Source organism: Hypanus sabinus, chromosome 13 (assembly GCF_030144855.1).
Source record: "Hypanus sabinus isolate sHypSab1 chromosome 13, sHypSab1.hap1, whole genome shotgun sequence".
Lineage (NCBI taxonomy): Eukaryota > Metazoa > Chordata > Chondrichthyes > Myliobatiformes > Dasyatidae > Hypanus > Hypanus sabinus.
This window is the reverse complement of record NC_082718.1, coordinates 44,026,391-44,054,123: the sequence shown is the minus strand read 5'-3', so window position 1 is coordinate 44,054,123 and position 27,733 is coordinate 44,026,391. Positions and strand designations below refer to the sequence as shown.

The 27,733-nt window shown below is 43.0% G+C and overlaps 1 protein-coding gene across 1 annotated transcript in view; it reads right to left on the bottom strand.

Moving 5' to 3' along the window:
- The window catches only part of LOC132404317 (mucin-2-like), a 218,692-nt gene extending 191,317 nt beyond the window's left edge, over nt 1–27,375 (bottom strand). The window contains exons 1-2 of the mRNA XM_059988489.1: nt 27,214–27,375; nt 23,438–23,573 (exon numbers count right to left, since the gene is read on the bottom strand). Of these exons, the coding sequence (XP_059844472.1) occupies nt 23,438–23,573; nt 27,214–27,375 (298 nt within the window). The remainder of the gene's footprint in view (nt 1–23,437; nt 23,574–27,213) is intronic.
- Nucleotides 27,376–27,733: the final 358 nt, after the last annotated feature.

Sequence of the window (27,733 nt, the reverse complement as noted above, 5' to 3'; positions counted from 1 at the left end):
AGGACAGGAGAGTGAGCCATAGGAGAAAGGGCAGGAGGAAGGAACCCAAGAGAAGTGATAGGCAGGTGAGAAGAGGTAAGAGCCAGATTGGAGAATAGAAGAGGGGAGGGGGAGGACATTTTCTTTTTTGCCAGAAGGAGCAATCGAGATTGTGCCCCTACCTCAGGCAGCTCGTTCTTATATGCTCAGCACTCCTGCATGAGAAAGTTGCCCCACAGGTCCCTTATCAATCTTTCCTCCCCATCTTAAATGTATACCCTCTATTTTTGGTCTCCCCGCCCAATGGAAAAGATTGTTATCATCCATCTTTCATAACCTTTTAAAAGGAGTTTATGTGTGGGTGTGATAGGCAGGTTGAAACTTACATAGTCAATGTCCAGTGAATCATTACATATTAAGGATATTTTCCATTCATGACGCAACACTTGTATAAAACTGAAAATACAATAGATACAGTCTGAGGGTTGTCATTATGGAGCATGACATTATAAACAGACTTGGATTACACAATAGACCCAACCGTTCAGATAATCAACTTGCAAACTGCAAGTTTATTCAATTGTAATCTGGCATCTGAAACAAATATGTGTCTAGGTCACATTTCATGAAAATCACAACATCAAATCCACCCACTACATACCTCTGAACATAAATGGACTCCAACCCAGCTCTCTTTGTATTGTGATTAATATTGCAGAAAACTCATTGCCAACAAAATCCGGCAGGAGGCAATTCATGTGATTTTTGTGCCTTAATAAAATGCCTTTCTCCTTCTTACGTTTTGGCACATCCTTCAAACTCTGGTGGTCTCATGGAGTCATAGAGCAAAACTACAAGATTATAGCCTCTTCCATTCAACGAGTCCTTGCCAACCATAGCGTTCACTCAATTGGCCCTGGTTTCCAACATTTGGCTCATATTCCTCTAAGTTCTGCTTCTCCACATATTATCCAAGTGTTTCTTGAATGATACTATTGTACCTCCTGTACAACCACTTTCACTGGGAGATCATTCCATGTACTGTACTCAGCACCCTCCCAGTGTGAAAAAGTTACCCTTCAGGTTCTTAATGTATGCTTCCTTCATTTCCTTGAACAGAGTTTCAATATCTCTCATCAGACAAGTTTCCTTAAAGCTACCACATTTACCCTTCACCCTAATAGGTCCGGGACATTTGATATCACACTCTGAATAGCCTCCCATTTGACACTTGTTCCTTTCCTTCATACAGGCTCATCCAGTCAACACTTGCTTGATCTTGCCTAATTTCCACCAAATTAGCCCTGCTTCTGTTTAAAAGTGGACTTGTCCTTTTCCATAGCTATCTTAAAACTAAGAGAATAATGGTCATTAGAGCCAAAGTGTTCCCTCACTATAACTTCACATACTTGTCCCAACAAGAATTTAGCGATGGCCCAAGTGCAGAGGGAGAGACACAGACAGCGAGTGAACAGATCACTGAACTTTAATAAGAACTCCATTGAACTGGGAAAATAATAAACACTAGGTCAATGGGGCAGCTAACTAGAAACTCTCAAACTAACTAAAAAGTAACATTGTCACCGAGGCTAGAAAGCAGTAACCTAAAACTAAATTAATGCCACTCCTTTTACAGCAACTATCAAAATCACTAATCTTTTGTCCTGGAATGTGGACTAAGGTAAACAGGGTATGTTATTGTTGCTGTGCTTCGATCAAGAATTAACAAGACTGACAAAAGGAAGAGAGTTAAGTACAATTACAAAAATGCCATAATTGCCTGGAATTTGTGCATTCTCATGTGGGTGATTGCTGTCTTCTTTCAGCTGCCCACTAGCGAGAACACCCAGACCCGGCAGCAGTGTCTGTAGTTGTGACCTGTGCCCACTGGAAGTCCCAAATGAAAGACTTGGCGAGGATGTGTTGACCTAGGACCCAAGAACGTTCCTCTGGGCCACACCCCTCCCAATCAACAAGCTACTTCAAAAGTGCCCAGACTCCATGGCTATAACCTGCCCTGCCTTGTTCCTAAGAGAAGTTGCATTATTACACTGTCCCAAGTAGGGATCTCTATATATTGACTCGGGAAACTTTCCTGGACACATTTCACAAATTCCACCTCATCCAAGCCCTTAATATTTTGAATGGCTCTCATGTGTTCATCTGGAAAATTATAAAGAGTTCGCAGCACTGGCCCAGAAATCCCAGCTTCTTGCAGTGCATGAAGTTCATCTTGTGCTACTGGGTAGAATTTACGTCGTCCTAGAGAAGCTTGGGAAGAAAACCAATTTTGATGAAAGGTCACCAACTTGAAACACTGACAATGTTTCTCTCTCCACAGATGCTACCTGACCTGCTGCCTATCTCCAACACTTTTTGGTTTATTCAAGACCAGCTTCCAGTTTCACTTATCTGCCAGCCCAATTCACCGTCAGCTTCCAACTCCTCGCCCCATATCCCATTTCAGCTACAAACAATAATTACTACAAAAACCTTTCCATCAATGTCAGCAAAACAAAAGAGCAGGAAGTGGGATGGTACACATGCTTCTGTTTACGTCAACAGTGATGAGGTTAAGAAGATTGAAAGCTTCAAGCTCCTTGGAGTGAACGTCATCAATAGCCTTTCCTGGTCCAACCAGATACATGGCATAGCCAAGGAAGAGCCCTACTTCCTCAGCAGACTAAAGAAATCTGTTATGTCCCCTTTGACCCTCACCAATTTTTATGGATGCATCATAGAAAGTTCCCATCCAGATACATCACAAATTGACATGGCAACTGCTTTGCCCAAAACTGCAAAAAACTGCACAGAATTGTGGACACAGCTCTGCACGACATGAAAAGCACCAGCTCCTCCACAGACTCGGTCTCTACTTCTCACTGCCTCAGTACAATCAAAGACCCACCCACCCTTGACCTTTCTGAATGGACAATGAACCCATGAGCACTACCTCAATATTTTCCTTCTCTCTTTTTTCAATACTTATTAAACGTAACAATTTTATTTTTTATATATACTTCTTTCTGTATAGTTTCTATAGTCCACCCCATCAGGCAGGAGATACAATAGCCTGAAAGCACATCAAGCTCAATTGACAGTCCCCTTGTACAGTACAGTAAGATGGACTTTTGACCGCACAATCTACCTTGTCATGGTGCAGTGTCTTTTTGTCTACCTACATTGTACTTTCTCTGCAACAATAATACTTAATTCTGCATTCTGTTATTGCTTTTTGTTCAGACTACCTCAATGCACCGATGTGATGGAATGATCTGTATGGTTGGCATGTAAAACAAAGTCCGTTTCACTACATCTCGGTGCATTTGACAATAGCAAACCAATTTACCAATATAATTTAGCAATTTACCTCAGCCTTCTGACAACTAATTCATCTCTGCGTCTGGGTATTTGTAAGCAGAGAGGCAAAAGGTCGGCATGTGGTAGGAGTGAGGAGGATTGGTCAAATAGTGTGGGACAAGGATATGTAGCAACAGTAAAGAGGTCAAGCCTATTAATGGAAGGGATGATTCCCTGGACAGGGCAGGGTGAGGAGGTAGGAATAACGTCAATGTTCGGTTCGAGGAGAAGGTTGGGAGGGATGGTCAATGATTGACAACAGGGAAGGTAATGAGATGGTTCAGCAGAAGACCAACTGTGAGCCAGGTTAGCAGATTGGAATATGCAGGAGGTCAGATGAGTGTGGTGAGCATGGGGATTCAGAATCCTCTACCAGGGATGGAGGGAGACTCAGAGAAAAATTGGAGTAGGGTATTATCTAAGAACGATCTGCCTGAGGAGGGCTGAAGAGAAAGGGTTTTTGGTGCCTTTCAAGATCAATGAAATAAACTTCACAAATGTTCCTTTCCTTGGGAAGTGCAGAAGACTTGGAAATGCCACATATTTTGTGGAACTTTCTGAAAACTTTTAACTTTCCATCACATACATTTTTCATTTAAATTGATCTGAGGAGCGCATTGTGGTACTGACAATTTCTGTGCACCAATACGAACTCACCAGAAACCCTCCAAATTATTCACCGCCTGCTGAAACCTTTCTGGCTTGATTGAAAAAACTTATCATGAAAAACCAGAAGTTCATCCAAAATATGACAGGCATCAAACTTGCAAAGACTTCAGAATACAATAAGCTGGAACAATTTGATTCATACTGGGAAAAATGGTTTAACTACATAATGCCTCATAGGCCTGATTTTATTCTCACAAATCAATGAATCTGTTGTAAAAAAAAGATCACTCCCCACTTGTACGTAGTTCTTTCCTTTTGCTTGTTTTTTCCTTTCCACTCTTTTCTAAAAGTGTATACTTCAGATAAATACTTTGAGGAGATTTGTGATATATATGATTATATGATATATATGTACAATGTCTGAAATACATCTTATGGAAATGTTTGTTTGATGATGAACTTCAATAAAAAAATTACAAAAATATACAATTTGCAAAAGAGAATAAAAGTAACACTTAGACCAAGCATGTGTCACATGGCAGACCAAGACTGAAAAACTGCCCAGAATTTCCAAAGTTATGACAACAATAGGGAAAAGGAATAATTTAACAATTCCCTGTTGTAGTAAAGCAGGATATACTTGGGGATCACAAGGGGTATGGGGACAGGCTTGAGTGAAGACTTGAGATAAAGCATCGGTCATGGTCAGATTAAATTGTGAACCAAGACTGAAAGAGCCATGCAACCTGCTCTGTTTCATATATTTTGATGTAAGAAGCCTCCTCAGGATGTGGTGAATAATCTCTGCTTTCTGGAGCACAATCTACCATCAATTCATAAAACAGTGAAATTATATTTATGAGGTCACTATGACCCAGTTTCTTGGAAATCGGACTTTTTCTGTTATCCCTGAGGTAATATGTAATACTAGTTATATTGACCTGCTTTTGACAGAGATCCTCACCATCAACATTAAGACAAAATGAAAAATTGTCATTCTTTCCTCGTATGGCAACTCCGTGCTCTTTAGACAAAAGATATGGCTATTCACATGAATGCATACAATGAGATTGCATTTCTCGATTTGCAGGAATATTATGTTGAATTACAAATTAGTAGATATGAGAACAGGTATGTTCTTCAAGTCAGTATTTTTATACCCTACTACCATAACAGATATATTTATATATGTAACCGGGTGACCATCGAATGCTATTCATTATTGTTAAAAAGTGTACTCAGGCATTCATCCGGGTAATTCGAGAATAGTTGTCTGTGTCTTTAAGTGGAGATGGTGACGTCATTATGCACATGCCAGATAGTGGGGAGACCATTTTGTTTTCTGCTGCCGAAACTGGTGAGGCATTGGAACCAAGTTTTCCCCCCCCCCCCTTAGGAAAGGTAAGCATTCATTTACAATATCCATGTGAGTTCATTTATGCTTGTTGGCGAATCGAGAATATTGGTAACTTGACATGTTTTACATGTGGACACTTTAGATTTTCACAAGTAAAGAATTCGACGCTGGATAGCATGGCTTGCAAAGTTCCTCACCGGCCAAGTAGGTCAATCTTCCTGTAATTTAACTACCAGACAATATCTTGTAAAAGTTGTGCCAAAGTGTACCTTTTGCCTAACTTTATTGTATCATGACTGATAGTGCATGTAACAGCGTAACGTGAATGTTTAGTCTCCGTTCGGGGATTCAGCATGTGTGTACTAAAAAGTAGTAGACATCTTAGGTGAGATGTATTCGCTTACATTTTTTGCTGCGATGTATAAGGTACAGGGTTGGGGGGATTCGAATGTTGTTTGTCTTGTGTTCCAGCAGAATTGCCACTACCGTATTAGTACTGTATTAGTTTTGTGAGGTTTTCTTTAAGTATTTTTATACTGCATACGCAATTGATCGAGACACAAGTGTGTGGATCGAAGGTTAAACGGAGATTGTAATGGCAGGACCTGATTGTAAAGACATTTGTTTTGTTTTAAGACCCTCTTCTGGCACTTAAGCATCTAAAACAGATAAAGGAATTAAAACCTGAAAAAGTATTTGTTGTTCTGAGTGTGTACTTTTCCCCAGGCCACAACATACGTCTCCCAGCAGTCCAGAAGAAAGATAAGTGAGGCAAATAGGTAAAGCACGACACCTGTAGACAGAGAATAGTAATGCATTACTGTTCTATCTCTCCAATTGAATAACTTCATCAGGACCATAAAGCCCACAATGGACCTAATATGACAAATGAGTTCACAATAAGTGAGTATCTCCCTCATTTATTCAAATGGGGCTCTTAAATTACTGTTTTGTCAAACATTAGTCATAATGACTGGGCAAATGCAAGCTCCACAATCCAGAGTCTAGACTCAAGAATGAAACCAGGTAGTACTTAAAAACAAGTCTTTTAGGTAAGATTATTGAGAAAGGTCTTCCAAAAAAAAAAGTCCCCCTGGTTTGCTAAATGTTCTAATATTTTCAAGATTCAAGATTCAGGATTGTTTACTGGCGTTCTTCAGTGCACAAGTGTAAAGGAGAAAAAAGTGATTGTTATTCTGGATCAGTTTTAGCATAAAAACACATTAAAAATGGAAAACTTATTCAATATAAATAAGTAACCATTTTATAAATTGATTGCACCCAGTTGAAGCACTAGTTTGTGTGTATGTAGTAGTGGAGTTCGGTAATGGGTGGAGATGTTGATCAGCCTACAGCTTGGGGAAAGTAACTTTTTCAGTTTAGTGGTCCTGCTGTGGATGTTGCATGGTCTCTTCCCTGATGGAAGTGAGACAAACAGTCCCATCAGGATAACATATGACCAAGATTTGCTGCAATACTTTAATCATGAATGACCTACTCCAACAAAAGTTATTTCTGATAGCAATAATGCAACTTTAAGCACAGTTTAATATTAACACTGGATAGAACAGCTTCAAGAAATAGTTGCCTTTTGTCTAGAGAGGAGATGAATCCAAAGCGGTCTGATCATTGTGTCAGGTGAGCAACTACGAGCACTGAAAGGGATGAGGCAAAAAAATACTGTTGGAGAAGTAGCCAAGAATAAAGTTAGTGGGTCAACAATGGGATTCATGTAAGCAATTCCATATAAAGGCAAGTTGAGAAGTATATCAAACACTGATCTAAGTAGCTGATTCTTTCACATTTGGTTCCATTATAATATGTTCCTATGTCTGTAAAAATTATGGTATTTTAATTCACCTTTTGGGTTTCAATGTTATTTAAGGGAGCCTCACATATTTTTCTGTGATTTCTTCAAACAAAAATCCTTGATGACTCAGAACCACATGGCAACCAATTCAAAGTAGATTGGTGAGCATGTCATTATTATAAGTCACGCTATGCAACAACCCTTGACTTTTTTCAAATAAGTTATGTTAGGTGATGCCTGACCTACTGAGATCTTCCAGCATTTTGTGTATATTACTTTGACTTCCAGAATCTGGAGATTTTCTCTTGTTTGCCCTTATTTATTATTGACATGTCCTTATATATTGTATGTTATTTGTGGAAACCTAGCTGGCAAAAGGAGGGGGCCCGATATAAACAAATACACTTGCGAGAAAAGCATTCTTTTACAGCTTGAGGACATTGACTCAGCACAAAGATATCCATTGATCTGACTGGATTCTGGCATTAAGAACAAAATACAGCAATAGAGATGTAGCAAGCCTCATACCTTTCTATCCCCCATCAGAAAAGTCTTTACACTCTTTGCTTCTTTCTGGACAAAAGACCTGACCAGTTCCCTTGCGCAACCATCTTCTTGATCTGGCAGAACTGGTTCTCACCTTCAAAAACTTCTCTTCTGTTCCATCCGTTTTCTCCTAACCCAAGGTGTCCCCATGGGTACCCCCGAGGGCTTCAGCTATGCCTGCATGGAACAGTCCAAGCCTACACTGGTAATGCTCTACAATTCTTTATACACTACGCTCACAACTGCATTGCAGCTGCTTCCTGCACCACTGCAGCTTACCTATTTCATCAAATTCAGAATCAGAATCGGGTTTAATATCACAGGCATATGTCATGAAACTTTTTTGTTTCTGCAGCGGCGGTAATTTGAAATACATCATAATAAAAATTATTATTAAAACTATGATATAAATGGCGATTATTATCATTTTAACTATTATTATAATTATTTAAAATATGCATTATAATAATACATAATAATAAAAATTGAATTACAGTAAGTACACAGTATATAGTTTGAAAATAGTTAAATAAAATTAGTAGTGCAAAAAAAGTAGTGAGATAGTGTTCATGGGGTCAATGTCCATTCAGAATTCTGATGGCAGAGGGGAAGAAGCTGTTACTGAATCGTTGAGTGTGTGTTTTCAGGCTACAATACCTCCTCCCTGATGGTAACAATAAGAAGGGGGCTCGTCTTGGGAGATGAGGGTCCTTAATGACAGATGCTGCCTTTTTGAGGCATCGCTCCTTGAAGATGCTCTGGATGCTACAGAAGCTAGTGTCCATATTGGAGCTGAATGAGTTCAAAGATTTCTGGAGCTTCCTTTGATCCTGTACAGTTGCCCCACACACCGGACGGTGATGCAGCTAGTTAGAAAGCGGAGTAAGCATTTCATCCTCCCACACTACCATTCAGGGCCCCAAACAGTCATTCCAGCTGAGGTGGCACTTCACCTGTGAGTCTGTCCTGTTTCTCTACTGCAACTGTGCTCCCAGTGCAGCCTTCTCCACATTGGTGAGACCTGACGTAGATGGAGAGTCTATTTCTTTGAGCATCACCAGTCTGTCAGCCACAATAGGTGAGATTTTCCATTCTCATTCCAACATGTTGGCCCATAGCTTCCATGTTGAAGCCACTCTCAGGTTGGAAAAGCAACACATCATATTCTGTCTGGGTAGCCTCCAACCTGATGGCATGAACATTGATTTCTATAACTTAAGGTATTTTCTCCTCCTCCTCTCTTTTTTTTTATTCCCCATTCTGGCTCCCCTCTTATCACTTCTCTTCTCCTCAACTGTCCATCACCTCCCTCTGGTTCTCCTCCTCCTTCCATGATCCACTGTCCTACCTTTTCAGATTCTTACTTCTTCAGACCCTTACCTCTTCCATCTCTTAGCTTCTTACTTCATCCTTCCTCCCCCACCCCCAATAACTTCTCCATCACTTGGCTTCACCTATCACCTGCCACCCCACACCTTTGTTCTGGCTTCTTCCCCCTTCCTATCCAGTTCTGATGAAGGGTTTTGGACCCAAACATCGACTGTTTATTCCTCTCCAGAGATGCTGCTTGTTCTACTGAGTTCGTCCAACACTTAGTGAGTGTTCAACAAGATTTTCAGCATCTGCAGAATTCCTTGTGCCTACCTCAATGTAATGCTGATTTGGGATTGGTACATAATTCAAGGGCTGCAGATGTTATGTCCACCTGCTTTTTCAAGACCATGACAAATATTTTGGAGGATTATGACCACAAGTATGTGGTCATAAAGACTCTATTGCCAGCTCAATTTCAATGGATAAGAGAAGTTTGGATAGGTACATTGATGGTAGGGGTAGGGACGGCTATGGCCCCCAAGCAGGTCAATGGGAGTAACCAGTTTAGATGGTTCAGCAGGGACTAGATGGGTCAAAGGGCCTACTTCTGTGCTGTACTTTTCTATGAATCTAAATACAGAAAATCTAGATAGATGCCTAGCTCCTCACAGCAAATGGAATAATGTCAATGTCACCGGATAGTGCCACTGTTCAGCTTTGCAAATGTGTCTCTCTATGGAAGAAATACAATTGCTCCAGATGGATGTTTCTGAGTTGCTAACATGACTTGGGAAGCCACTTGGATCATTTCAATACCAAGAAGTCTCATGAAATGGACTGGATGTGTCTCAAAAAATGAAGGTTTACATGACAGCAAAAAGAACGTAAAGTTGAATTACCTGGATAAAGGCCAGCAGATATAAAAAAGAATTTCACAGAGTGATGCTCACAGCATAAGTAGTCTGAAAGTGATTCTTTCAGATCCACATTAAAAAATGTATCAGTGCTTATGTTGATATAACTCTTGTGTTTCCTTAGTCCATCGGTTCTGTCTGAAGATTTTAATTGTCTTAGATTGAGTAGCAGAATATCATTACCTTTCCCGAAGTGCACAAGTCCCAACTCCTGCCATATGTTGTTGATGTGAACATTAAAACTGTGGTCAAAGATGTGGTGTTCTATTCTTTTGGCTCTGAAGCACCTGGCAACATCAAACTAATGACTTGTCCCAGGTTTTGTGTTCTCTCCTTTTTAATTATTACATACCCGTGGGTACTTGTCACGTGACAGTGGTGTTGAAGCTTTACTGGACTTAAGGTAGTGGTCTTGTGATGGTGGAGTGACATCATCTTCCCGCCAGTAGAGGTCATGTGACAGGTTTTTTTTACACAGGGTATAAAAGGAGGACCCCTCCCTGTGAGGAGGGGCAGTTCGTGGCTGGATTTGCCAGTTTGACTCCATGCCACTGCGTGGTCCAATATTATGATGCAGTTTGGTTGAAAGGTGGAGTTTTATTTAATGCCTAAAGTTTAAAAGGTCATTGCCAGCAGTTTCTTTATAATACTGACAGTTAAAAATCAGTGGAGAGTGAAGATCGGAGTTTGGGAGCTAAAAGATCGAGGAAAATCGATTTCGACAGTGAAACAGGTTTGAACCTCATTCAGAAGGAATTTGTTGGCTGTCCCCATGGTAACCCCTGTTCAACTGGGAACCACAACAACACGATGTGAAAGAGAATTTAAATCGTCTAAAAAGTCTCTCCCTTAATGGACTGTAAGCATTTTGAACTTTTGCAGTACTACTTTGAAGAACTGTTTTTGCAACATCGCTTTAAGAACTGTTTTCGCTTTATTCCTTTAAGAACTGTTTAAGCTTCCGCACAGCAGCTGATTTCCGGTTATGTTAGTGGTTTGTTTACTTTTGGGAGTTTGTTCTTCAGTGTTTAATAAATGTTTTATTTGTTATAAAAAAAAACCCTGCCTCACTTATATATATTTATTGTTGTGGAATCCATAACACAATCTGGAACAAGGCAGTAAAATTGAAAAGCAGATGATGTGCCTTTAAGGACCTCAGATCAAGATTTTCCAACACAGGCAGTAGTCAAATAGGCACTGGTGACCTGATGAAGGGTCCCAGCCCAAACTGTTGACCATTTACTCTTCTCCATAGATGCTGCCTGGCCTGTTGAGTTCCTCCAACATTTGTGTGTGTAGCACTGGAGGAGTTAAGCACCATCAAAAACAGTCAGTAAGAAGATGATTCCATATGAAATTAGAGATAAAATCAGATGCACAACAGGTGTGGCAGGGTTTGTATGCCACTACTTCTCTTAAGGAGAAATCTAACAGCAGAATTGTCTCTGATGCTTCACTCCCTGATCAGTTCAAAGTCATGTTTTGAAAGGGAGAATAACATTATATCTGTGTAAATCCCCACTGTATCTACCTCTGTCTTGGAACATTCGCGCAAGACATCTGGCCATGACAGAGCGCCTGGGTTGGTGCTGAAATCTTGCACCACCCAATTGCTTGAAATTTTCAAGGACATCTTCAACCTCTCTCTGCTGCAGATGGAGGATTCACCTGCTTCAAAGGCGCAGCAATCATACCAGTGCCTACAAAGAGAAGAGTGAGCTGCCACAATGTCTATCAATTGGTAGCACCACACATCTACTACAATAAAGTGCTTCAAGAGGTTGGTTATGGCTAGAATTAACTCCTGCCTGAGAAAGATCTGGACTCATTGCATTTCACCTACTACCACAACAAGACTATAGCAAATGCTTTGGATCATCACACCTCAGTATTAGCCACCAAGCTTCTAAACCTTGGCCATTGTTCCTCCCTCTGGAACTGGATCCTTGACCTCCTCATCAGGAGGCCACAGTCAGGGCAGGTAGGCAAAAGCATCTTCTGTTATCCATAACATCACTGACAATCAACATAGGTGAACCTCAAGGATTTATGTTGCAACAACAATCTTGCACTCAACATCAGCAAGACCAAGAAATTGATTGTCAATTTCAGGTTGGAGAACATGCATCTTCTTTGAGGGATCAGCAGTGGAAAGGATGAACAGCTTTAAGTTCCTGGGTGTAAACATCTGAGAGGATCTGATCTGGGCTCAATACATTGATGCAATCATGAAGAAGGCAAGCCAGCAGCTCTACTGCGTTGGGAACTTGAGGAGATTAGATATGTCCCCTAAGATGCCTGTAAATTACTATAGATGTATGGTAGACAGCATTCTGACTGGTGACATCACAGCCCAATATGGAAGCACTAATGTGACCAATACACCAGACAGCAAGAGGCTACAGATGGTTATAGACTCAGCCAGCTCTATCAGGGGCAGAATCACCACCATCGCGTACATCTTCGATAGGCAGAGCCTCAAGAAGGTAGCAATCATCATGGAAGACCCTCACCATCCATGATATTCCCTCTTCTCGTTACTATCATCAGGGAACCTGTAGACCCTCACTCAACAGTTCAGGAACAGTTTCTTCCCCTCTGCCATCAGATTTCAGAATGATTCATGAACACTACCTCGTTCCTTTTTTTGCAGCGTTTACTTATTCTGTAATTGATAATAATTTTATATTCTTGCATTACACTGCTACTACAAAACACCAAATTTCACCATAATAAACTAATAAACTTGGTTGTGATTCTGATGCTGGAGTTGATCAGGGAGGCACAGGAGTCCAACACCTTGCTGAAATAACTCTTAAAGTATCCAGTTGGAAAGTAGCTGCAAGATTGTGAATTCTCTATTGCCGGTAATATGATAATATGATAAGTTTTTATCTGCAATTTGAGAAGGATAAGGGCAGATAGGAGGTGTCAGCGTTGCAGTTGAACAAAGGAGACTATGGAGCCATAAGGGAGGAGCTGGCCAAAGTTAAATGGATGGATAGCCTAGCAGAAAAGACAGTGGAACAGCAATGGCAGGTATTCTTGGGAATAATGCACAAGGTGCAAAATCAGTTCATCCCCCGGAGAAGGAAGGATTCAAAGTGGAGAAAGGGGCCACAGTGGTTGATAAAGGAAGTCAGAGATTGCATAGCATTAAAAAAAAAGTATGACAGAGCTAAGGTGAGTGGGAAGACAGATGACTGGGAAATTTTTAAGGAACAACAGAACTTAACTAAAAGGCAATACGGGGAGGAAAAATGAGGTACGAATGCAAGCTAGCGAGGAATATAAAGGAGGATAGCAAAAGCTTTTTTAGGTATGTGAAGAGAAAGAAGATAGTTAAGAACAATGTAGGGCCCTTGAAGAATGAATTGGGTGAAATTGTTATGGAAAACAGAGAAATGGCAGAAGAATTTAATAAGTACCTCAGATCTGTCTTCACTAGGGAAGACACAAGCAATCTCCCAGATGTATAGATGGGCCAAGGACATAGGGTAACAGAGGAAATGAAACAGATTGACATTAGGAAGGGAACAGTGATGAGTAGACTGATGGGACTGAAGGCTAACAAATCCCCAGGTCCAGATGGTCTGTATCCTAGGGTACTAAAGGAGGTGGCTCTGGAAATTGCGGATGCATTGGTAATCATTTTCCAATGTTCTTTAGATTCAGGATCAGTTCCTGAGGATTGGAGAATGGCTAATGTTATCCCACTTTTTAAGAAAGGAGGGAGGGAGAAAACAGAACTATCGTCCTGTCAGCCTAACATCAGTAGTGGGGAAGATGCTAGAGTCCATTATTAAAGATGAAATAGTGGCACATTTAGATAGCTGTGATAGGATTGGGCCAAGCTAGCATGGATTTACCAAGGGCAAATCATGCTTGACTAATCTATTGGAGTTTTTCGAGGATGTAACCAGGAAGTTAGACAAGAGAGATCCAGTGGATGTAGTGTACCTCGATTTTCAGAAGGCATTTGATGAGGTCCCACATAGGAAATTGGTGTGTAAAATCAGAGCTCATGGCATTGGGGGGAAAATATTGACATGGATAGAAAACTGGTTGGCAGATAGAAAGGGTATCGGTGGCATCCAAAGGGTAGCGGTGAATGGGGGTTTCTCGGAATGGCAGGTGGTGACTAGTGGGGTGCCACAGGGCTCGGTATTGGGACAACAGCTGTTTACCATTTACATCAACGATTTAGATGAAGGCATTGAGAATAACATCAGCAAGTTTGCTGATGATACTAATCTGGGTGGCAGTGTGACATGTGATGAGGATGTTAGGAGAATTCAGGGTGACTTGGATAGGCTGGGTGAGTGGGCAGGTACTTGGCAGATGACGTTTAATGTGAATAAGTGTGAGGTTATCCACTTTGAGGGTAAGAACAGGAAGGCAGATAATTATCTGAACGGTGTAGAGTTAGGTAAGGGAGAAATACAAAGAGATCTAGGAGTCCTTGTTCATCAGTCACTGAAGGTGAATGAGCAAGTGCAGCAGGCAGTGAAGAAGGCTAATGGAATGTTGGCCTTTATTACAAAGGGAATTGAGTACAAGAGCAAGGAAATCCTTTTGCATTTGTACAGGACCCTGGTGAGACCACACCTCTGGAGTATTGTGTACAGTTTTGGTCTCCAGGGTTAAGGAAGGACATCCTGGCTGTAGAGGAAGTGCAGCGTAGATTCAGAAGGTTAATTCCTGGGATGTCCGGACTGTCTTACGCAGAGAGGTTAGAGAGACTGGGTTTGTACACGCTGGAATTAAGGAGATTGAGAGGGGATCTGATTGCAACATATAAGATTATTAAGGGATTGGACAAGATAGAGGCAGGAAATATGTTCCAGATGCTGGGAGAGTCCAGTACCAGGGGGCATGGTTTAAGAAGAATGGGTAGGTCATTTAGGACAGAGTTAAGGAAAAACTTCTTCTCCCAGAGAGTTGTGGGGGTCTGGGATGCACTGCCTCAGAAGGCAGTGGAGGCCAATTCTCTGGATGCTTTCAAGAAGGAGCTAGATAGGTATCTTATGGATAAGGGAATCAAGGGATATGGGGACATGGCAGGAACCGGATATTGATAGTAGATGATCAGCCATGATCTCAGAATGGCGGTGCAGGCTCGAATGGCCGAATGGTCTACTTCTGCACCTATTGTCTATTGTAATCTCTCTCACACACTCAATGGTTGATCTCATCAAGCTGGAAAACAAACAACTTATCTAAGAATGCACTGACTTAGTTCAATAAACTAAGCATAGAATTAGCTCCTTGTCAACTATGGTTACACTAGCTAGGTATTCATTGGCAGATCTTTTGTTGATCTGTCCTTGCATTAGTCACGTACAGATATCTGTGCCCTGTATTCTTCTCATAATATCAAGTTCAAGTATTGGCCATCAAAGTACATGTTACCACATAAATTGCGATAGCCTGAACATTCCTATTGGTTGAATTCTCTGGTAATTATCTCAAAACTCAGTAGACGTTTACACACTTAGGAACTAATGCAGGAAGACCATGAGAAATGTTCAGATCCACTGCAATTGAGTTGTGTGCTGAAACTGCATTTTAAACCATCTTTTTGCAGAATCATCTAACATTATCACTTGATTACTATTTCCACCCCCACCCCACCTGTGACTGTCTCCTCCCAACACACGAAAATTGGTGTAGGTCATCTGGTCTTTCTTGCCTGCTCTACCACTTAATGTAATTGTGACTGGCCTATGCTGGCCTCAGCTTCTTTTCTGTGCCATTCTTTCTGCTCCTTTCTATGCCTTGATTTATCCACCTCTAATAATTCAGCTTCAGAGCAGAGAGTTCCAGAGATTCGCCATCTTCTGTGAAAGAAAATTTCCACATGCTTTAAATGACTGGCCCCTTGTAGGAAGTTATATCCCTTGTTTAAAATTCTCCTACTCGTGTAAACATCCCAACATCTGATCTGCGAAGCCCCCTTAGGATCTTGTATGATTCAATAAAGTCATTCTTCATTCTTTTAAACTCCAAAGAATAAAGTGCAAACCATTTTTGTCTCTCTTGGGTAGGACAAGCCTAGAGAGCTATCATGCTGAATCCCTTTTTTGTTGCTTCTAATTTAATAAAGAAAACATTTTTTTAGGTCAGGGCACCAAAACTGTAGGCTGTATTCCAGATGAAGCCTTACCAACACCCTGTACAATTGTGACAAAATCTCCCTACGCTTAAACTGGGACTCTTTTGCAATGGAGACCAAAATGCCATTGGCTTCTTAATTACTTGTTAGACTCACCAGTGAGCTTTTGGGGGTTCATACACGAGAAAACACAAATTGCTCTGTAATTTACTCACTCGCAGTCTCCCTCTGTGTTCAGATAATAATCTGCCTTTTGATTTCTCTTACTAAACTGCTCTGTTTTACAACTATTTGCACACTCACTCATCTAACTCTTTCCCATTTTAGAATCACTGTCCTCAACATGTCCTTCCAAGATTTTTTTATGATTAGCAAATTCAGAGAACTAACAGCAATATTGCTCTCCACCAATTGTCCAGAAGGGGTTGCAACATTAGTGTTCTTAAAGTAGGGGTAAACCACCTGATGCAGGACGTCGGATCGTTATCAATCAGAAGGTATGACCACCGTAACACAGGTGTCAGGAAGAGAGTCCCTGGATTCCAAATACAGCACCTGGAAGTTACCCTCCGCATTACCCTAACCCTAATGCCACACAGCAAGCTGGCTTAGAAATATTTCACTGTTCACTGGAAACTCCCTGCCATCCCTCGAGGACTGCAGCAGTTCAAGGTGGCAGCTCACCCATTACCGAAGGACAATAAGGGAGGAGCAACTAAACCTGAGAAGCACACATCCCTTGAAAGAATTTTTTTTTTTAACTTGCTGTAATTTCTTCCAGTCCAATGAACTGTAAAATTGGTACTCCTCTAAATCTAGGCTTCAGTTCTAATAATTGTCCCATCACTGGCTACTGTGGTTTGAGTGGACAAATCCCAAAGCCATAAAATTCCCTCTTTCAAACTCTGTACAATACTCCCCCTCCCACCAAGATCATCTTAAAATGTAGCTATTAGGCTCCTGTAATATTTACTTATAGGTCAACTTTATTTTGCTAGCACTCCTGCAAGATGCCTCAGGATGTTCTGAAGCATTAGTTGGTGCAGCTGTACAAATCGTTTTTGTTCCTGTTGATGTGAATCCATTCACTGCACTCATTTGAAACCAGGGCACAACGAAGCTGTTAATTTTCCTCAGCTGAACACACAACCAAAAACTGAAACAGGCCTATTCTCCAACTCAACTGGTGAGATTATAAACTCTTTTCAGATTAGTTAGTGGATCTACTGAAGTTTGCAACAGTCAAGGTGAATTTGCATGTGACTGTCACTCCTGTGTAATTTCAAACACCAGAGAGATTGATATAGCTTTATAAAAGTGATAAACTACCTTTAATGGCTGAGAGACTTTTGTACAAATCAGTTGCTTCCAGGCATCCATATAATGTTTGAATAACATTTCAAACATTTATTTTGTTGTCAAACTTTTCTCCTTCCTCACATTTCTTCAGCTAATTTTTCTATTTGTTTCATTTCCATTGTTATTCTTTCTCCAGTTATTCTGCAAAAGTATTTTCCCTCTGCCCCAATGAAATATCAAAGATCAAAGTACATATATGTCACCATAGGGTTAGGGTTAGGGTTGCCAAGACTAACAGTTAGTCCTGACGAAGGGTCTCGGCCCAAAATGTCAACAGTGCTTCTCCTTGTAGATGCTGCCTGGCCTGCTGTGTTCCACCAGCATTTTGTGTGAGAAAGAAAGAATAATAGTTCAATTTAATATCAGAGTAATGTATACAATATACATCCTGAAATTCTTGTTCTTTGCAGACATCCATGAAAACAGAAGAGAGCCCCAATGAGTGACAGTAAAAACATTAGAACCCTAAAGCCCCCTATTCCCCCCTCCCACACACAAGTAGCAGCAAGGCACCAACCCTCCCCCTCCCCCACTTACTACAGCACCCTCCACCCACCAAGCAAGCAATAGCAAAGTCCCTAAGAACGACCATGATCTGCAGTACAACAAAAACGAATAGTTCACCCTGACAATTCGACATACCATAGTGTCTCTCTCTCTCTCTCTCCCCCTCCCTCTCAATAAAGAGAGGTGTCGTTCAGTGAGAGGGGAGAAATAAACAAAACAGCTCACAGATTTGCGATGATAAAGTCCGCCACGTCACTCATCCCCACCTCCTGCTGGGGGAGGAGAGAGAGGGGGGGGAGGAGAGAGAGGGGGGAGGAGAGAGGGGGGGAGGAGAGAGGGGGGGAGGAGAAGAGGGGGGGAGGGGAAGAGGGGGGAGGAGGGGGGGAGGAGAGGGGGGAGGAGAGGGGGGAGGAGAGGGGGGAGGAGAGGGGGGAGGGGAGAGGGGAGGGGAGAGGGGAGGGGAGAGGGGAGGGGAGAGGGGAGGGGGGGAGGAGAGAGGGGGGAGGAGAGAGAGGGGGGAGGAGAGCAGAGGGGGGAGGAGAGAGAGGGGGGAGGAGAGAGAGGGGGGAGGAGAGAGGGGGGAGGAGAGAGGGGGGAGGAGAGAGAGGGGGGGAGGAGAGAGAGGGGGGAGGAGAGAGAGGGGGGAGGAGAGAGAGGGGGGAGGAGAGAGAGAGGGGGGGAGGAGGAGAGAGGGGGGAGGAGGAGAGAGGGGGAGGAGGAGAGAGGGGGGAGGAGGAGAGAGGGGGGAGGAGGAGAGAGGGGGAGGAGGAGAGGGGGGGAGGAGGAGAGAGGGGGGGAGGAGGAGAGGGGGGGAGGAGGAGAGGGGGGGGAGGAGGAGAGGGGGGGAGGAGGAGAGGGGGGGGAGGAGGAGAGGGGGGGAGGAGGAGAGAGGGGGGAGGAGGAGAGAGGGGGGGAGGAGGAGAGAGGGGGGAGGAGAGAGGGGGGAGGAGAGAGGGGGGAGGAGAGAGAGGGGGGAGGAGAGAGAGGGGGGAGGAGAGAGAGGGGGGAGGAGGAGAGAGGGGGGAGGAGGAGAGGGGGGGAGGAGGAGAGAGGGGGGAGGAGGAGAGAGGGGGGAGGAGGAGAGAGGGGGGAGGAGGAGAGAGGGGGGAGGAGGAGAGAGGGGGGAGGAGGAGAGAGGGGGGAGGAGAGAGGGGGGAGGAGAGAGGGGGGAGGAGAGAGGGGGGAGGAGAGGGGGGAGGAGAGGGGGGAGGAGAGGGGGAGGAGAGGGGGGAGGAGAGGGGGAGGAGAGGGGGGAGGAGAGGGGGGAGGAGAGGGGGGAGGAGAGGGGGGAGGAGAGGGGGGAGGAGAGGGGGGAGGAGAGGGGGGAGGAGAGGGGGAGGAGAGGGGGAGGAGAGGGGGAAGGAGAGGGGGAAGGAGAGGGGGAGGAGAGGGGGAGGAGAGGGGGAGGAGAGGGGGGAGGAGAGGGGGAGGAGAGGGGGAGGAGAGGGGGAGGAGAGGGGGAGGAGAGGGGGAGGAGGGGGGGAGGAGAGGGGAGGGGAGAGGGGAGGGGAGAGGGGAGGGGAGAGCGGGAGGGGAGAGGGGAGGGGAGAGGGGAGGGGAGAGGGGATGGGAGAGGGGAGGGGAGAGGGGAGGGGAGGGGAGGGGAGAGGGGGGAGGGGAGGGGAGGGGGTGGGGTGAAGGATGAGCGAGAAGGAGAGCGAGAAGGAGAGCGAGAAGGAGAGGCGAGAAGGAGAGCGAGAAGGAGAGCGAGAAGAGCGAGAGGGGGAGCGAGAGGGGGGAGCGAGAGGGGAGCGAGAGGGGGAGCGAGAGGGGGAGCGAGAGGGGGAGCGAGAGGGGGAGCGAGAGGGGGAGCAAGAGGGGGAGCAAGAGGGGGAGCGGGAGAGAGATCGATTTAAAGGGAGTCCATTGGTTGTGGGAATATTTCAATGATGGGGCAAGTTAATCAGAGTGAAGTTATCCACTCTAGTTCAAGAGCCTTATGATTAAGGGGCAGTAACTGTTCCTGAAACTGGTGGTGTGAGTCCTGAGCTCCTGTACCTCTTTCCTGATGGTAGCAGTGAGAAGAGAACATGTTGTTGGGGTGGGTGTGTTCTTTGTGTTTAATAATCGCTCTGTAACATCAACAATTTTTCTGTAGGTCTTAAAGAGTTAGCATTTTCCACTTTCAATTGCTTTTTCCCTTGACTTTCAGTTTCTGAGATTGGAACAACTTTAAGTCAGCATCTATTAATTTACAGGAGTGCTTTGCTTCATCTAGTTGCAGCAAATGAAAATAATTGCATTGCATCAGAATCAGAGTCAGCTTTATTATCACTGGCATTCATTATTATGTGTTATTTGTGGCAGCAGTACAGGGCAAGACATTAACAATTACTACAAGTTACAATACAAAATTAACAAATATGTTGTGCAGAAAGGAACAGTGAGGTACTGTTCATGGGTTTAGGGACCATTCAGAAATCTGATGGCAGCGGGGAAGAAACTGTTCCAGAACCTCTGCAGGTGGCATCTCATCTCAGGTGCCTGATTCGACTAATGAGAGAAGGGCATGTCCCAGATGGTGGAGAGGATTCTGCCCTTGATGGAGCTGGCTGGATCTATAACCTTCTGCATTGGAGCCTCCACACCAGGCAGTGATGCAATTAGTCAGAATGCTCTCCACCAAGCATTTATAGAATGGATTTCCAAAATATACCAAATCTACTCAAACCCCTAATACCACCACGGTACCATCACAGTACAGATGTCACCACGGTACATCTTCTTGACTGCATCAATATGTTGAGCCCAGGATAGATCCTGAGATATTGACATCCAGGAACTTGAAACTGATCACCTGTCCACTACTAACCCTGAATTTGAGCAAACTTGGTGACCTTCCATTCAATATTTTCATACGATTTAAATTTTCATTTTTTTTACTTTCCCCCCCCCCCCCCCACTTTTTTTTTAGGTAATCTTTTTCCTTCTTTGTGATTTTTCAGATTTGACCGGAAGGATTCCCCCCTTTTTTTTGTAATTATATCCCCAAATGGAATGCCCAGTCTTTTTTTTTGTTTTAGTTTAGTGGGTTTTTTCTTTCTCTTAATCATGGCAATTTTTGATCTTTTTTTTTTTGAATTGTTAAGAGAAGTTGTGGATATTGAGGAGCTCAATATTATACTATAAATGACTTTGACAGTGTACACTCCTTTGTTGTTTGTACTTCCATTGGAATATGTACTTGATATAACTTCTCCTCTGATTTGTATTTGCCTTTATATATTTTTAAATCAATAAAAAAGATTAAAAAAGAAATGAAATGAATACAGGTGTGTGTTCTCCTGACTTCACGTTTCTGAATTCCACAATAAGTTCTTTAGTCTTACTGGCTTGTTTAGTATTACCACCACTGTATCAACACTGAAAAATATCCTACAAGTTCAATGTAGAAAAAAGAGAGGAAAACCTGCAATTATGGAATATCTTTCATAATCTTTAGATTTATTTCTATCTCTGGATTCCGCCCAGCAATTATTGATCAATGAAGTACTTCTTGAAGCATAGTTGCTGCTGTAATGTACTGAGAGTTGATATTAAGAAGTAAGTGAGAAATAGCCCAGTGGCCACACGTTAGTTCCACGTCCCATTCCCATTTGTCAATCCATGGCCTCCTCTACTGTCGAGATGAAGCCACACTCAGGTTGGAGGAACAACACCTTATATTCTGTCTGGGTAGCCTCCAACCTGATGGCATGAATATTGATTTCTCTAACATCCAGTAATGCCCCTCCTCCCCTTCTTATTCCATCCCTAATTTTTAATTTTTAATATTTTTTCTCTCTTCCCATAAGACCGTAAGACAAAGGAGCAGAAGTCAGCCATTCGGTCCATCGAGTCTGCTCCACCATTTTATCATGAGCTGATCCATTCTCCCATTTAGTCCCACTCCCCCGCCTTCTCACCATAATCTTTGATGCCCTGGATACTCAGATACGTATCAATCTCTGTCTTAAATACACCCAATGACTTGACCTCCACTGCTGCTCGTGGCAACAAATTCCACAGATTCACCACCCTCTGGCTAAAAAAATTTCTTCGCATCTCTGTTCTGAATGGGTGCCCTTCAATCCTTAAGTTATGCCCTCTCATACTAGACTCACCCACCATGGGAAACAACTTTGCCACATCCACTCTGTCCATGCCTTTCAACATTCGAAATGTTTCTCTGAAGTCCCCCTCATTCTTCTAAACTCCAAGGAGTGCAATCCAAGAGCGGTCAAACGCTCCTCATATGTTAACCCTCTCATTCCCAGAATCATTCTAGTGAATCTTCTCTGAACCCTCTCCAATGTCAGCACATCCTTTCTCAAATAAGATGCCCAAAACTCCACACAGTACTCCAGTGCCTTAAAGAGCCTCAACATCACATCCCCGCTCCTATGCTCTATTCCTCTAGAAATGAATGCCAACATTGCATTTGCCTTCTTCAACACTGACTCAACCTGGAGGTTAACCTTAAGGGTATCCTGCACAAGGACTCCCAAGTCCCGTTGCATCTCAGAACTTTGAATTCTCTCCCTATTTAAATAATAGTCTGCCCATTTATTTCTTCTACCAAAGTGCATGACCATACACTTTCCAACATTATATTTCATTTGTCACTTCTTTGCTCATTCTCTCAATCTACCCAAGTCTCTCTGCAGACTCTGTTTCCTCAGCACTACCTGCCCCTCCACCTATCTTTGTATCATCATCAAACTTAGCCACAGAGCTATCTATTCCATATTCAAAATCGTTGATATACATCGTAAAAAGAAGCGGCCCCAACACAGCCCCTGTGGAACACCACTGGTAACCAGCAGCCAACCATAATGGGATCCCTTTATTCCCACTCTCTGTTTCCTGCCTTTCAGCCAACGCTCTATCCACGTATGTAACTTTCACGTAATTCCATGGGCTCTTATCTTGTTTAGCAGCCTCATGTGCAGCACCTTGTCAAAGGCCTTCTGAAAATCAAATACACAACATCCATTGCATCTCCCTTGTCTAGCCTATTTGTAATTTCCTCAAAAAATTGCAGGAAGTTTGTCAGGCGGGATTTTCCTTTAAGGAAACCATGCTGAGTTCTGCCTATCTTGTTATATGCCTCCAGGTACTCCATAACCTCATCCTTGACAATCAACTCTGTTATGATCCAGCAACAATGAATATATAAATGAGACAGGTTTTTTAATAACAAATAAAACATTTATTAAACACTGCTAGAAAAAACCCAAAAGTAAACAAACGACTAACTTAACCGGAAGTCGGCAGCAATATGGCAGCTCGAACAGTTCTTAAAGCGATAATGCGAAAACAGTTCTTTAAAGTAGTATTGCAAAAAGTCCAAAATGATTTACACAGTCAGTTAAGGAGAGACTTTCCTTGAGGTAATAAATTCTCTTTCCTGGTGTCACTGCTGATCCCAGCTGAAGTATGCCTTGCCCGGAAGATTTACGATGAAGGAAATAAAGTGGCTTAAAGGCACTGACCTTTCCTTGGCAAAACTCTGCATCCAACTCTTTCTGCTCTATTTGACAAAGCAGGAGTTATCATGGACACAAGTTACTAATTCCTCGTACGAAGATTAAATAAAGGTCGAACCTGCTTTAAAGCCGACAACACCAACTTTCCTCGATTCTTCCAGCTTCCCGAACTGCACTCTCCAACTGGACTGAACTGAACTGGCAGTATTGTAGCAAAACTGCCGATAATAACCTTTGAGATTTAAGGCAAAAAGTAAACACTTTAAAACAAAACTGCATCATAACATCCAATACACAGCGGAACAGAGTCACTGAAAAAATTCAATCACGAACTGCCCTGCGTCACAGGGAGGGGTTCTCCTTTTATACCCTGTTGAAAAAAACTATCACATGACCTCTCACTGGCAGGAAACTTGCGTCACTTCACTATCACAAGACCATTACATCATGCCCAGCATAGCCTCAACAACATCATGGTCATGTGACTGGCACAAGATACCCACAGGTACATAACAACTCCAACAACTTCCCAACCACTGATGTCAAGCTAACAGGTCTATAATTTCTTTTTTACTTCCTTGCCCCCTTCTTGAATAGCAGAGTGACATTTGCAATTTTTCAGTCTTCCCGAACCATGCCAGAATCTATTGACTTTTGAAAGATCATTGCTGATGTCTCCGCAATCTCCACAGCTACTTCCTTCAGAACACAAAGGTGCATTCCTTCTGGTCCGGGAGATTTATCTACCCTTAGACTATTCAGCTTCCTGAGTACTTTCTCTGTCATAATTGTGACTGTGCATACTTCTCTTCCCTGACACCCTTGAGTCACTGCCGATGTCTTCCTCAGTGAGGACTGATGCAAATTACTCGTTCAGTTCCTCCACCATCTCCTTATCTCCCATTACAATTTCTCCAGCGTCATTTTCTATCGGTTCTATTTCTACTCTCATCTGTCTTTTACTCTGTATATACTTGAAAAAGCTTTTAGTATCCTCTTTGATATTATTTGCTAGCTTCCTTTCATAGTTCATAGTTTCCCTCTTAATGACCTTCTTAGTTTCCTTTTGTAAGCTTTTAAGAACTTCACAATCCTCTGTCTTCCCACTAATTTTTGCTTCCTTGTATGCCCTCTCCTTTGCTTTTACTTTGACTTCTTTTGTCAGCCATGTTTGCATCCTTTTTCCATTCAAAAATTTCTTTTTTTGGATTATATCTGTCTTACACCTTCCTCACTTCTTGCATAAACTCCAGCCACTGCTGCTCTGCTGCTCTTCCTGTTAGTGTCCCTTTCCAGTCAACTTTGGCTAGTTCCTCTCTCATGCCACTGTAATTTCCTTTACTCCACTGAAATACCGACGCATCGGATTTTGGCTTCTCCTTCCCAAATTTCACAGCGAACTCAACCATGTTGTAATCACTGCCTCCTAAGGGTTCCTTCATCTCGATCCCTCTAATCACCTCTGGTTGATTACACAATACCCAATCCAGTACAGCCGATCCCCCAGTGGGCTCAACAACAAGCTGTTCTAAAAGACATTCTACAACTTCTCTCCTGAGATCCAGTGCCGACCTTATTTTCCCAATCCACTCGCATGTTAAAATCCCCTTCAATTATCATAACACTGCCCTTCTGGCAAGCCTTTTCTATTTCCTGTTGTAATTTGTAGTCCACGTCACTGCAGCTGTTAGGAGGCCTGTATATAACTGCCATCAGGGTCCTTTTACCCCTGTGATTTCTTAGCTCAACCCATAAAGATTCTGCACCTTCCGATCCTATGTCACCTCTTTCTAATGATTTAATATAATTTCTTACCAATAAAGCCACGCCACCCCCTCTGCCTACCTGCCTATCCTTCCAATACACTGTGTATCCTTGGACGTTCAGCTCTCAGAGACATGCATCCTTTAGCCTCATCTCAGTGATGGCCACAATATCATACCTGCCAATCTGTAGCTGTACGACAAGATCATCCGCCTTATTCCTTAAGCTGCGTGCATTTAAGTATAACACTTTAAGTCCAGTATTTGGTACTTTTTGCTTTGATTGCACTGCAACTTTATTGCACTGCAACTCATTCCAATGGCTGCAAATTTGCCCCTCACCTGCCTGTCCCTCCTGACATCTTTACTGCTCAATATCTTAGATTTATTTCTGTTTTCCCCCTCCTCCACTCTATCTTTCTGGTTCCCATCCCCCCTGCCAAATTAGTTTAAACCCTCCCTAACAGCTCTACTAAACCTTCCCACCAGGATATTGGCCCCCTTCAGGCTTCCCTCTCACTGTAACTCCTTGCCTGTTCTCCATCTTCCTCTGGTGCTCCCCTCCCCCTTTCTTTCTTCCAAGGCTTCTGTCCTATGATACTCCCCCTTCTCCAGCTGTGTATCCCTTTTGCCAATCAACTTTCCAGCTCTTAGCTTCATCCCCCCCCCCCACCGTTTTCTCCTATCATTTTGAGTCTCCCCCTCCCCCTTTCAATTCTCTTACTATCTCTTCTTTCCGTTAGTCCTGACGAAGGGTCTTGACCCGAAACGTCGACTGTGCTTCTTCCTATAGATGCTGCCTGGCCTGCTGCGTTCCACCAGCATTTTGTGTGAATAGCATTTAATATTAGCTTTGATTAGAGACCCATTGAAATATCTGGAAAAGACACCCCATTTACAATTTTAAAACCAAAAATTAGAATTGATCAGATTCCATAATTGTAAAGGAAAGCTATATTCTTGGATTTAAATTCCATTGCAGTGTATCAATGAAGCCCTCTGGAGGTGCCTTTCAGTATTCAGTACACACACACACACACACACACACACACACACACACACACACACACACACACACACACACAGGACAAAGCAGCTTCAAATTGTTTCTGAAATAAGTTCGGAATTTTGCCTTTAGTTTGTGATCATATTGTGTGTAAAAATGCAGGCAATACTCAGTGAATGAGTAGCAGGGAGACGGAAACACAGTTGTTCAGAACAGGAGAAAGTTCAAATGCTTAAATGTGGTGAAAACAAAAGGAAAAAAGAGAACAAAAGGCTCTGTGATGATGAGGTAGATTTGTTAACTATTCATGTAGTACAAGTATTGAATGCTTTTACACAAAGAATTGCTGACTTGCACTACAGCATAGGATGACTTCATTCCTATTTCTGAAAACGTCTCCTGTAAAGATCAAATGTGGGCATCTCTGAACTTGAACTTCTGTCTCTGGATTCACAACTGAGTGCCCGGATGTTCTGCTACGCCGTTGCACATGGACCCTTTGCATTGTCAGCCACAATTGTAAATTGAGTAGCTGATCTTCATTGAAAACTTACAGTCCACCAAGATTTTTGTTTGTTGCTCTCCCTGCATATTTATATTTTAATTAAGTAGTGACAGTTCAACAAAGCAACAAAGTTTTAAAAATAATATATTTATTTACAAACAACTTTGTTGCTTTTCCAATCTCCTCTGTCAATTTTGCCAGTTTTTGTAGTTTCTAATTATCAATAAAACTGTACCAGCTGCTAAAAGCCTTGGTAATCATGATAAGGCTGACCTCTCAAGATGCGATGCAGTCTCTCTTGTGGCATGCTTCCTCACAAACAGCAGTGAGACCCATGTCTCAAAGTTGTGTCAGGCCTACACATGCAGGCTCCTCTGGTCTCCATCCAGCTAATAGGAGGCGCTTGCCACTTGTTTCTAACTCATCACCTGCAGCTCATTTAAAACCAGCTCTCACTCACAATCTTTGCTCACTCATCAAACCAGCTCGACTCAATCAGTTATCTTGTTGCCTTACTACGTTTAGTATCTGTCCTCCCTTATTTTGTGGCCCCTCGTGGCTTATTATTTTGCAATTTATTATTAAAGTTATAACTTACCTCTAATTCATCTCCGCTGCTCTGCTCTTCAGTCAAGTCTCCTCCGCGCTTCCTGACGGGAAGAGTGAACCATCCACTGACGCAACAGAGTTTGCTCCCCTGAAGGAAGTCATCTGCCAACATGAGTTCATGATCCAATAGCAGCAGGAAACCATTGACCATCACTTTCAACCAACTCCCTGTCTTGATACCGCGACCCTACGCCAGCCAGCCTCCTCCCTCGGAGCCGCTGATTCTGGGGCCCAAGCACTCCCCAAAAAAATTCCATAACTTCCTGTCCCAATGCATCTTACTCTTCAAGCTCTGGCCATAGCTGTATTCTACAGACCAAAACAAGGTTGCCTTCGTCATTTCTCTCTGGACTGGGCAAGCTGACCTGGGCTGCTGCTACCTGGGACAATAGAACTGCCTTCTGCAATAATATGAGGACTTCACTGCTGAAATGCACTGGGTTTTTGACCATCCATGAAGAGGAAGGGAGGCAGTGGATCAGAAACTTTGCCTGCATGAAGACTCGTGT